Source organism: Venturia canescens, chromosome 4 (assembly GCF_019457755.1).
Source record: "Venturia canescens isolate UGA chromosome 4, ASM1945775v1, whole genome shotgun sequence".
NCBI lineage: Eukaryota > Metazoa > Arthropoda > Insecta > Hymenoptera > Ichneumonidae > Venturia > Venturia canescens.
Genome location: NC_057424.1, coordinates 4,956,306 through 4,966,888, shown reverse-complemented (window position 1 = coordinate 4,966,888; position 10,583 = coordinate 4,956,306). Strand labels below are relative to the sequence as shown.

The 10,583-nt window shown below is 36.9% G+C and overlaps 1 protein-coding gene across 1 annotated transcript; it reads right to left on the bottom strand.

The window, feature by feature from the left end:
- Positions 1-167: 167 nt before the first annotated feature.
- Positions 168-10,491, bottom strand: Enoph (Enolase-phosphatase). The gene is made up of 6 exons (XM_043416572.1): positions 10,095-10,491; positions 9,183-9,284; positions 7,372-7,562; positions 7,025-7,157; positions 6,053-6,176; positions 168-5,881 (listed from the first exon to the last, which is right to left on the bottom strand). Exons 1-6 carry the CDS (start codon positions 10,197-10,199, stop codon positions 4,182-4,184), a joined length of 2,355 nt encoding a protein of 784 aa, XP_043272507.1. The 5' UTR covers positions 10,200-10,491; the 3' UTR covers positions 168-4,181.
- Between the last annotated feature and the right edge of the window lie 92 nt (positions 10,492-10,583).

Genomic DNA, 10,583 nt, shown 5'->3' with positions numbered 1-10,583 from the left:
ACTTGAATTTAGTTGCGCAGAAAAAAGTTAGATGGAATTGCTCGTTGATTCTTGCACTTCAAATTTAACGAATCCCGGAATTTTTTGAAAAATACGTTGAAAAGTTTAAACTTTCTCTGCTAATCGAGGTGACAGTATATGTAAATTGAAATCAAACTGACAACCTGTACTATGAACAAATATTTATTGAATATATCATACATTGCGTCTCCAGCGTACGCATAATTCTGACATCGTATGGGTTTTATGCTATTATTCACTTCATACCTTGAGTACACGAACAAAAACTCCGCTCATTTTGTTTATAGCAGGAACTGTTACTGTACAAGTTACATGATCCTTTTGTTTCGTTCGTCGTCCTTCCTTATCAACTCATCATCCCGATTCTTTTTTTTTCAAAACTATAAGTCATGCAACACTGATTATCGAATATGTGCACATCTGGAATTAATAGTACAATGGAGACATAATGTTGTGGCGGGAAAAAAAGGGTTAGGATTTCCAATGAAATTCTTACAAGGTTTTCTTTCTTTTTCTTCGATATATCATTCGAATAAACCGTCGATATACGGGTCTACCACACGGTGAATCATCATACTTGAATAATTAGGTTACCTTCGAAGATCTTACTTCTAATGCCATTAATTTAGTGTTTTTTTTTCTCCGAATTCATACCGAGCGTTATACATATATATATATATATATATATATATAAATTATATATATATTATATATATATATATATATATAAATTATGTACGCATAAAAAAAATCAATCTCTTCACAATATCGATGATTATTTATCGCGAACATAAAAATGTTTTATATAAAGAAAAAAAAACGTAAAAAATTTCGCACTTGTCGAAGTTTTTTATCTCTCGGTGAACTGCAAATTCTCGTGAATGCAGCGATAATGTCACTTGAAATTTTGAAGTGTATTTCTTCTTTTCGTTATCAGTTGACTGTGAGGGAAGAGGCAGGGCAGTGTTTAGAATCTTGTTCGTCGTAAAAATGACTAAGCAATCATAAGTCGTCAATGCTTTGAATATTTTTTCCATTATAAATGAGGATCAATTAGCCACAGTCAACTCGGTTGATAGATCAGTCAAAAATTCGTTTCATAAATTATAAACGTTTTATTCAAATATTTGCGATACTTTATAGCTGATCAATCGGGCTATGAAGATTATTAATGAGAGCACGAAGAATAGAGAGAGAGAGAGAGAGAGAGAGAGAGAAAGAGAAAGAGACAGACAAAGAAATTACAAATGCAGTGTCGCTCGAAGTGTTATAGATTGTATATTTCGTCATAAGAATCCCACTGCGAATTGAAGGATCAAGCTCTCTCGAACATTGACGCAAATCTTGTATGAATGATATGAAGTGATGACCGTAGATGAGTACGAAAAGTCGAACGAAGAGAGATCGTCTCAATTCGCACTGCGATTCTCGAAGAACGAATGAGCGTGCGCACAGTCACGTTATTTTATCTTATTATTTTTCTTTTTTCGTTATTAGTTCGTTTCTTCAGAGTTTGTTTTGATTTCTTTTTTAGTTCAGTCGATTGGGCTTAACGTTTCAGTATTCAATATTACAAACAATTTTCTAACCAAAATTCACGATGTACGAATAAGGAATGTTTACACAAAGTTAACCTAAAATTTATATCCTGCGTAGAAAGGAAACAAAAGAAAGAAAGAGCAATTAAAACGATCGAACATCGGGAGTTGAACGGTTTTTTTTTTGTTTTTATGCTTCGATCCTCAATAACGCTGGCAGTTAAAAATACTTATGAAATACGAAAAATTAGTCACGCAGTCGGTTCCCGAAACAGATTTGCGACCAAACCAACGTACAACATCTCATGAAATTCTTCTTTTTCACTTAACCGTTTTTTTACCCCTGCAAATCTTACACAAATCGTACACGTCTCATAGGACGAAATCTCGAGTCTCGAATTCATCAACTACAATACAATTCTACGACAGTAATGAATTATTTTTCTTTTATTTACTCAAGGGACCGAGATTGTGCTGTTTCTGAGATAAAAATAAATCATGGAATGAACTCATATATTCATCAATAAATGTAGAGAACAATAAAAAAACAACGAATAGTCCATGAATCGTGAAAATAGTTGCTCGGACTACGAAATATTATGTTAAAAATACGAAAAAAGGAAACAATTTTCATCGATAAAATATTACGCTACATGTCGAGGTCGAAATTATAACTGTTCGGGACATGAGATACAAAAACAAAAGTTACAGTATGGTCGTCGAACATTCTTAGTCAGGCGAAGACGGTAGCACGCATTACACGAATTCGACGACTTATTTTTACGAGGACTTTTTTCGAAGCGCTTTTTCAAATTCTGATGCAAAACGAAAAATATCATATATATATTCATGTATGTGTTCGTGAGTGAGTGTGTCTGACATATAAATTATACAATATTATTGACTAAATCGCTCGACGAAAAACATTTCAGACTGTGGAATTACGTACGCGAGGTCATTTTTCCATTAAGTCATTTTCATTAAAATCAAATATAAGTGGCGTAGAAACGTGAACGTTAACTCTTAACAAACGTATCGTCGTTGTTGGAAGTTCGCGAAAGGTCTACGAGTGGCAATTATTTATTTCGAAAGCTCGCTGATATTTTCGGCAGCCTTAGGAGGCTTGTTTTTTTTTTCTATCATTTTGTTGAATCACGAGGTTTTGGAACAGTGCTCAATCGAAGAAACGAACATGCACTACTGGACTCTTACTTCTATTCATTTTTTTCTTTTTCATATGTTTAAATCACAGTCAATTTTGGCGGAAAAATTAATAAATAATAAGACTGGGTGCTTAGTTCAAAACTTATAGATAAACTGAGATAACTGCCTTGTTCGTTCTAAGTTCGGAACTATCAATGACCATTAATTATACGACAGAATAACGAAACAGTCTCGAAATATTTTTTTTGTTGTTATTTCGAGCAAGTCCAAAACCTCTTATAGTTGTATTTTGCTTTTTTTTCTTCAGCACACTCGAGCGTCAAACTGGTGTTTGCTTTCGTGCTCGCAAATCCGATGATTCAAGTACGTTTTCATTGACTTTTCACGAGCTTATCACGAGCCAACGAACACGTTGAGGCGATTAATTTTTTCAATGAATTCAAATCCACGCTGATAACACGAACAATTTGTGTTTCACGAGTTGCAACAACGAAAAATCAAACAAACTGAATGCCATTGTACTGGATGCAAAAACAAATTTTCGAACGAAAAGCTGGGGGAAAAAAAAAAACGACAAAACTCATTTTGGCACTATACATCCAGCACACCATTACTCCGTCAGTCGCGATATCAACTATCCTATAGGTTATCGTATTCGTAAATAACGGTGTATTCGATAGAAAAACAAAATGAGTGTATGCTCAGTTCTCGTAAAAAAAAGAGAAAAAAAAATAAAACATTACTGGCAAACCGTGTTCGCAGCGTGACAAATTCGATCGTCTTTGCTCCCGTGTGCATCGACAAGTATCGAGAGCGAGAAAATGAAAAAGAAAAATGAACGAAAAGGATCAAAGGGAAAAATCGTTTCAAAGGACCGATCCATGAATATGAATTTTTGATAAAATTACCCGCGAGACAGTCTCGAATGATCGACGACGAGTTAAATGCGAATGAGTAAAAAAAAAAAAATCTTATTTTCTAGTCAAGAGTATACGGTTTTGTATAATTAGTCACATTGAAAAGAAAAAAAAAGAAAAAAACAACAGTTAATACCGCGATGGCCAACAAATTACGTCGTAGTCCGAAGAAAAAAAAAGATAACAATCGAATCTGTAAGGCGCTACGCACGATTTGTCCGGTCTTTGTTCTTTTTTTATTTTTCTTTTTTTTGTTTTTTTTTTTTTAATTCATACTGTATTTAAAGGAACGATAATCCCGTGAGCCGTATCTTAAATTATCGCATTATGCTTAAATGTCGTACGATTCATGTGAAGTGGGGGTTCTTGGGAGGGAACAAGGGCAATTGAGGATAAAGGATTTCGAACTTCTGAGGGTGCTTTTTCTTTAATACTATAAGATAAGTACTGTATCGGGTATTTTGGGTATTATGTATGAAGGGGGAGGGAAGGGGGCTGTTTTTGTTTTTGTTGTTTCCTTAAAATGTTAGAGCAAGCGAGATTAGGATGTCGCGGCTACGGCTACGGGTGGAACAACATCGGGTTCCCCAGCTCCGTCAGCGATCGTCGAGTCAACGACTTTTTTTGTTTTTATCGATTCGGCCGAGGAGGCGGCTACACCGATTGAACTCTCGGCTTCGCCGTTTTGTGAGCTCGACGCGGCCTCGTTCTGCGTATTGCCGTTACTTTTCTCGGTTGAGGAATCGCCGTTCAGGCCGTTCCTGTGTGGTTTCTCGGTTTCTTCCTTACCCGAATCCGCTCCTGTCGCCATTCCGTTCAATTTGGCATCGGTATTTTCGACCGCCACGGTGGTCGCATCGGCATTAACTTTCGTCTCAACTTCGGTCTCATTCTTTTTCGTATTCTCAACGCCAGGCTCCATTTTTTCATCGGTTTTTTCAGCTACGCTCGAAACTTTCGTCGCTTCCGTAACACTCGGGGCTACTTGCTCGTTCTTCGTTGTTTCTTCTTTTGCTTCGCCGTTCGATTCTTTTTTATCTGACGATTGTACTTGATCGCATTTCCCGGACGCACTGTCCCCGTTCAGTTTCACGTCGGTCTTAGCTTCTTCGGCTACTGGCTGAGGCTTTTCAGAACTCTCTATCGTTCCGGTCTTCTCAACCGTTTTCGGCACTACTTCCGGCTCTGTTTTCTCCGTGGACGTCACCGGTGTTGGATTCTCCTCCACCGGAGTCTTCTCAACTTTACTCTCCGTTACCGTTGATTCTGTGCTGCTCGATTCCCTGGCAGCAATATTTTTTTTCTCATCAGTCTCATTATCGATTTTCGAATCAGTCACCGTCGTCTCAACTGGCTTACTCACTTCAGTCTCGGCTTTTTTATCCGTTTTTATGAGCGGATCGGCAGGCTTTGCGCATACTTCAGTCTTTTCCTCTTTTGTTGTGGCAATGGTTTCGGACTTGGACGGTAATACACATTTGTCCGCATCCATTGGTTCGGTATCGAGTTTGGTTGTAGCAGCGGCTGAAGCACCGCCGGCGGCTTCATCGCTTTTCGTTGCTTCTTTCTCTTTTTTCGACACTTCTTCGTCTTTCTGGATTTCTTCCGTCGTTTCTGCTTTCGCTACTTCAGTGCCGCTCTTTGCAGCTTCAACTTCCTTTTTAGGCGCCTCGCTCTCAGTTTTATCCGCTGCTTCGTTCTCTTTTTTTCCAACTTCTGTATCTTTCTTCGCAATCTCGCAAACGGTTGGACTTTCTTTTGCCACTTCCTTATTTTCGTTCCCTTTTATTTCTTCATCTTTTTTCACTGTTTCCTCGGCCACAGCTGGCTTATCAACCGATTCCGTAGGCTTCTTTTCAGTCTCAACCTTCACGTCAACTTCCATGCTTGAATCTTGAGATTTTTCAGGGATTTTAGTCTCCTCGACTTTGGCAGTTTCAGTCGTTGTCTTCGACTCGTCCGTCGTCTTCTTTTCCTCGCTCTTCTCCACGACGCTTTCAGTCGCTGGTTCCGCCGCTCCGTCGGACGTATCCATTGGCTCCGGAACCGAGCTCTCGGGTTCGACGACCACCTTTTCTTCGGGTGTCTCTACTTTTTGCCGCTTGGCCGAAGTTTGAAAGGATAAATCCAGAAACGATTCGATAGTTGTAAAATTTACCTTTTCCTCGTCGGTCAGAGGTGCGTTACCAGGGCGGACTACGATTTTTGCTGTTATACCAGCCTCTTTCGCTGCTTGTGCCTCTGTTTAAATCAATTATGATGAAAAAATTAAGGGTTTGAGCTTCAAGTACAATAATATAAAAGGTTAAATGCGAAAACTCTTTTCTCCATCGTTAACGATTACAGAATTTTTAATATATCGAAAATTCATGGAATTTACTTAATGGAAGTGTGATTTCATGACCAACTAACCTTTTGCTACGTCTGTGAGGAACAACACGTCAGAGGGCTTAACACCAATTTTTGCGAGAATGTTCTTGTAGCTCGAAGCTTCTTGCTTGGCACCGACCTCGGTATCGAAATAATCAGTGAAGTACTGGAAGCATAATAAACGTGTTTTTAAAAAAAATCTCATCGCAACCCGAAAATTTTTGAAGATCGAACCGATGATTTTTTTCGATTTATTTTTGTTTGCTTCATTGTTCTGAATGTTGAAACCACTGGTTTATATTTTATAGAATTCTACAGAATTCAAGTATTTAAAAGTCTAAAAAGAGTTTGAAATAATTTACCTTCGCAATAACTTAGGAAAAACTTGTCAAATGATTTGTCGTATTTCTTTGACATTATTATAATTTATTTCACTGTTATTCGAAAGAAGGTTTTAAATACAATTATTTTGTTATTTGTTGAATATCAAATCGTTAAAAAATTTAGTTAGTTTTAAAAATAGTTCTCGCCGTTATTCCATTGAGTTATTCTAGGTGAACTATCAAATATCAGAGTTGAAAAAGTTTTGCCCGTTGTCGGAACTATTAAAAACGGTTTGAGAGTGCATGAGGCATGATGATGAAATCTCACAAGAAAATGTCATAGGTTATTAGCACCGGCTTCAGGAGGTCTCATATTTTTTTCACTATTCCAAAATTTTCAGCAAATTTAGTCCAGAATAGTAATTTCTTTTGCTCCTTATCAAAGATTCGCAAAAAAATGTAACAAAAAAAGCTGGCAATACAAAAAACAAAATAATTCGATATCGAATATTTGTTGCATTCGAATAAATTTTTTTTCACAAAACGAATGAGAGGTTGTGAAATTTCATTCGAATTTAGAATTTCTGAAAAAATGACCGGCACGATAAATTTTTTGCAATTCTGTGAAACTGAAAATTGAATGAAATTATAACAGTCCACAACAACTCATTACTTGATTACCGTAACGTACCTTCAGCATATCACCGTGTTCGGAGTGACCGAAGAGTAATTTTTGAGCCTCGACACTACCGCTCGAATAGACGTAGATTTTTCTTCCGCATTTAGTCCATTCCTCCAAAGCTTTAACGACGTCCTCGCAAACTCTGAATAAATTAGAATTTTCAATCAGTCATTCGTTCAGCATGGTCGTCGTTATTATTATGTGAAATCATTGTGAACTGTTCATTTCAACGAATAAGACGTTTCCTGTCATCATCGATTATTAGATGATAAAATTGGTGAATTCTGAATTTGTAACGAACCAAATGCGACGTGTGAAATTTCATAAACCACGAAAAACGAAAACAGGTCACTTACTGTCCCTTAATCGCACCGGACTTGTAAGCTTCGCGCCAAATGTGCCCTTGAAGTTGTTTGAGCGCACCGGTTTTCCGGTCGCCGTCCATTTGCCAAAGGACATTTTTAATGAGTGATTCTTTCTCTTCTTCAGGTGTTGCCCCGGTTATTGACACCAGACCCTCTACCTTATCAGTCTCATCTTTCTTCGCCTGGAATATGCATTTTGCATTCACCCGTAAAATCGACAATGAATACAAACACGTAAAACCTTTTTAGAAAAATATAATTTTTCAATTTTAGATAAAAGTTCATTTTTTAACTGTATTATAAAGAAAAAACAATAAAAAAGAATTAAATTTTTATCACCGGATTTTCCGTTCTTTATTTCATGCCGTGTGTCACTTTAAAAAATCGCTTTTTTCGCTTTTTTCAGTGTCACATAGATCGGGTAAAACAGTGACTGGACTAACACGAATAGGTGCTTTTTTCTTCACCGACTGATCGATGTGACAACGGTGCGGGCAATAGATTTCATAGAATCCGCACACAGTAGACGCATTGTGTAGATATAAGACATTTTTTTAGTCTCATTTATGACACTGAAGTTTGCAACGTTGGAATCCAATGAAATGATTTAAAAAAACTTTCCAACAATTTCAGTAATTCTCCAATTCTGTTACCTGCCTAATGGCAACTCGTAGATTTTCAGCCTACACCAATGATTCGTGAAATAAATATTGGTGAATTACAAATGCTATTTTTGTTAATTTCGTTGGACTCCAGCGTTGCAAACTTCAGTGTCGTTCATTTTTCTCGATTTAACTTTTTTGAGTTTTTTTTTCTCAATCTTTCTTTTGTCCACTGTTTTACACGAATTGTTTGACAGTAGCGCTCGATTTGCACCTCCCATTTGGTAAACTTTTCCCAGGACCATTCCCATGTTAAAACACTTGATCAGAGTCTTCAACGAGAAGATCGCTCGATAACTCACTCCATATTCAAACCAAAGTATAATATATTTAAAAAAAACAATATCGTGATGGCACAAAAATGTTTCTGGGTGCAGCATGATGAATGTGAATTCATTTTGTTTATGTGTTCAATCAAACCAAAAATTAATATTTGACTGAAAACTCAATTATCCGGAACGTAACGATTGCATTTCTTGTTAAATTTTTTGAAAACAAAAATACGAAAAACCAAATGAGTGAGAAACAACCTAATGATTTTATAGCTCTTCAAATCAAAAATCTGTTTCATCATTGTTTAATAAAAAAATATTTTTCAAAACAGTATTTTTTTTGCAATACAAAAGTTAACAAAATGTATGGAAAAAAAAAATTTCCGATTCATTAATTTTGAGATGAAATTATGCCCTTTAAATGAACCATTAAAAATCTGACCCTTGATTTGATAAAATGATTTTATGTAAATAAAGAATTGTAAGAAAAAAAAAAAAAAGCCATAATTCATTCGATTCATTCATATATATACAAAAATTTGGATTTCTAATGATCCTTCAGAGTGTACTGCTATGTAATTTGAGTAAGCCCCATATTTTAGAGCCCATAAAGTTATTCATGGAACAGGAGTTCAAGGACACAGGAGAGGCTTTTGGTGTGAGAGATGTGGGACAAAGGAGATTTCCCAGGTAAGAAATCTGACAAACATCTGCTCCAATAGTTCAACCCCATTCTCAGAGTTAGGATATACTCCCAAGACGAATTAAAAATGTGCTAATACACTATGCACAGTAAAAATACAGAATGGGCAAAAAAATTGAAATAATTGATAAAAGTTTGTTAGAATAATGTGAAAATTTGACTCACCTGTTCCTTCAATTTCTCCAGATCAGCCTTGAACTCCTCCAAATCCCAATTTTTCTCAATGTATTGTTTTAGGTTTTCTCTGACATGGGGGAATAGTGTTTCCTACACAAAATAAAATTTTGAGTTATTACTGACTCGTAAATAAAACAAAATTAATTATCCAAATAATTTTACAACACCAGATTAAAAGCTACTACGGTAATTCGTCATTAGCGAAAAATGGAATTCCGTGACAAATGAAAAATAAAATTAGAAATACCCGTCGCTAATTCGCGATTTTCGGCTGTATATATATGTATCATGTGCTTGCAGATAGACTCCTATATCTATATATACATATACATGTATATATATTGACGGCGGTGAAAGCGTCGAATAAATAAGTCGATCTCGAGTTTCCGCTAAATTACGAATATTCGAGTTCACAACGTAAGTAATGATACAAAAATAAAAATATTTCCGAAAGCAATGTTTTCGTAAAGTGAAAAAGTGTTGAAACACGAGGACGAATAAAGGACGAGAGAAAATTTTGATCCCGACATTCGCGACTGTGTATTCTCGCGAATATCGAGGGAAGCTCTCGCTCCCGAGGACGAAACGAAGAGCAAACGAGAGAGAGGGCAAGATAGAACCGGCATACTTGGTCCTTGGTCGCGAGGAGACATCATGATCGCGAAGAAAATAAATAGTTTTATCTTTAAACTCTCACCAAACACGCCGGAAAAATGTTAGAATGATAGACATGTATATTATTTTTCGTTCGAAATGATGAAAAATGCAGGGTTTTATGTTCTTTCACAGATACGAGGCAAGGTTTGATGAAATGTGTACGCGTTTTTGTGACGATAATATGGACCGCCCGGCGCTTTTGGCTGCGCCTCCTCACCCATAAACGGCCATGCTCTTTGTTACCTTTACGAAGTTAATGTTGGTTGTCGTTCCTTCGATATCAACGATTACCACCGTCTGTGAAAGCAGACTATCCTCGGAATCCTGGCTACGCTTTTCTCCCGACATTTTTTCTCCTCTCTTCTTTCTTCTTTGAATCACACTAAATCTCGCTTTCAACTCGTGCTATTTTAACGGGAATTTCTCGTATATTTTTTTCTCTCTTCCGAAAGAGCCTCTTTTCGTCAATTTTTTCCCTTCTTTCTGCCAACCCTTGTCGTTTTTTTATTTGTTTGTTTAAATATTATATTATTTTTATTATTATTATAAATAGGAGATTAATATCGGCTCTGTCGAAACAGAGCGCGCGGTCTAAACGTCGACGCGTTCTTGTTGAGCCGGCGAGAAGTGAATTCTGTTGGCGGCCGCGCGCGCGCCGGTCTGGTTGCGTGCGAAAACCCCCTTCCTCAAACCCCCTCGGGCACGGCGGCGACGACGACCAGTAATCAGGAA

Excerpts from the sequence above, each read along its gene's own strand:
- Enoph (XM_043416572.1), bottom strand. The coding sequence starts at position 10,199 with ATGTCGGGAGAAAAGCGTAGCCAGGATTCCGAGGATAGTCTGCTTTCA. Across the intron at positions 9,285-10,094 it reads CCAACATTAACTTCGTAAAG|GAAACACTATTCCCCCATGT; the intron begins GTAACAAAGAGC and ends TATTTTGTGTAG. Across the intron at positions 7,158-7,371 it reads TCCGGTGCGATTAAGGGACA|AGTTTGCGAGGACGTCGTTA; the intron begins GTAAGTGACCTG and ends TAATTTATTCAG.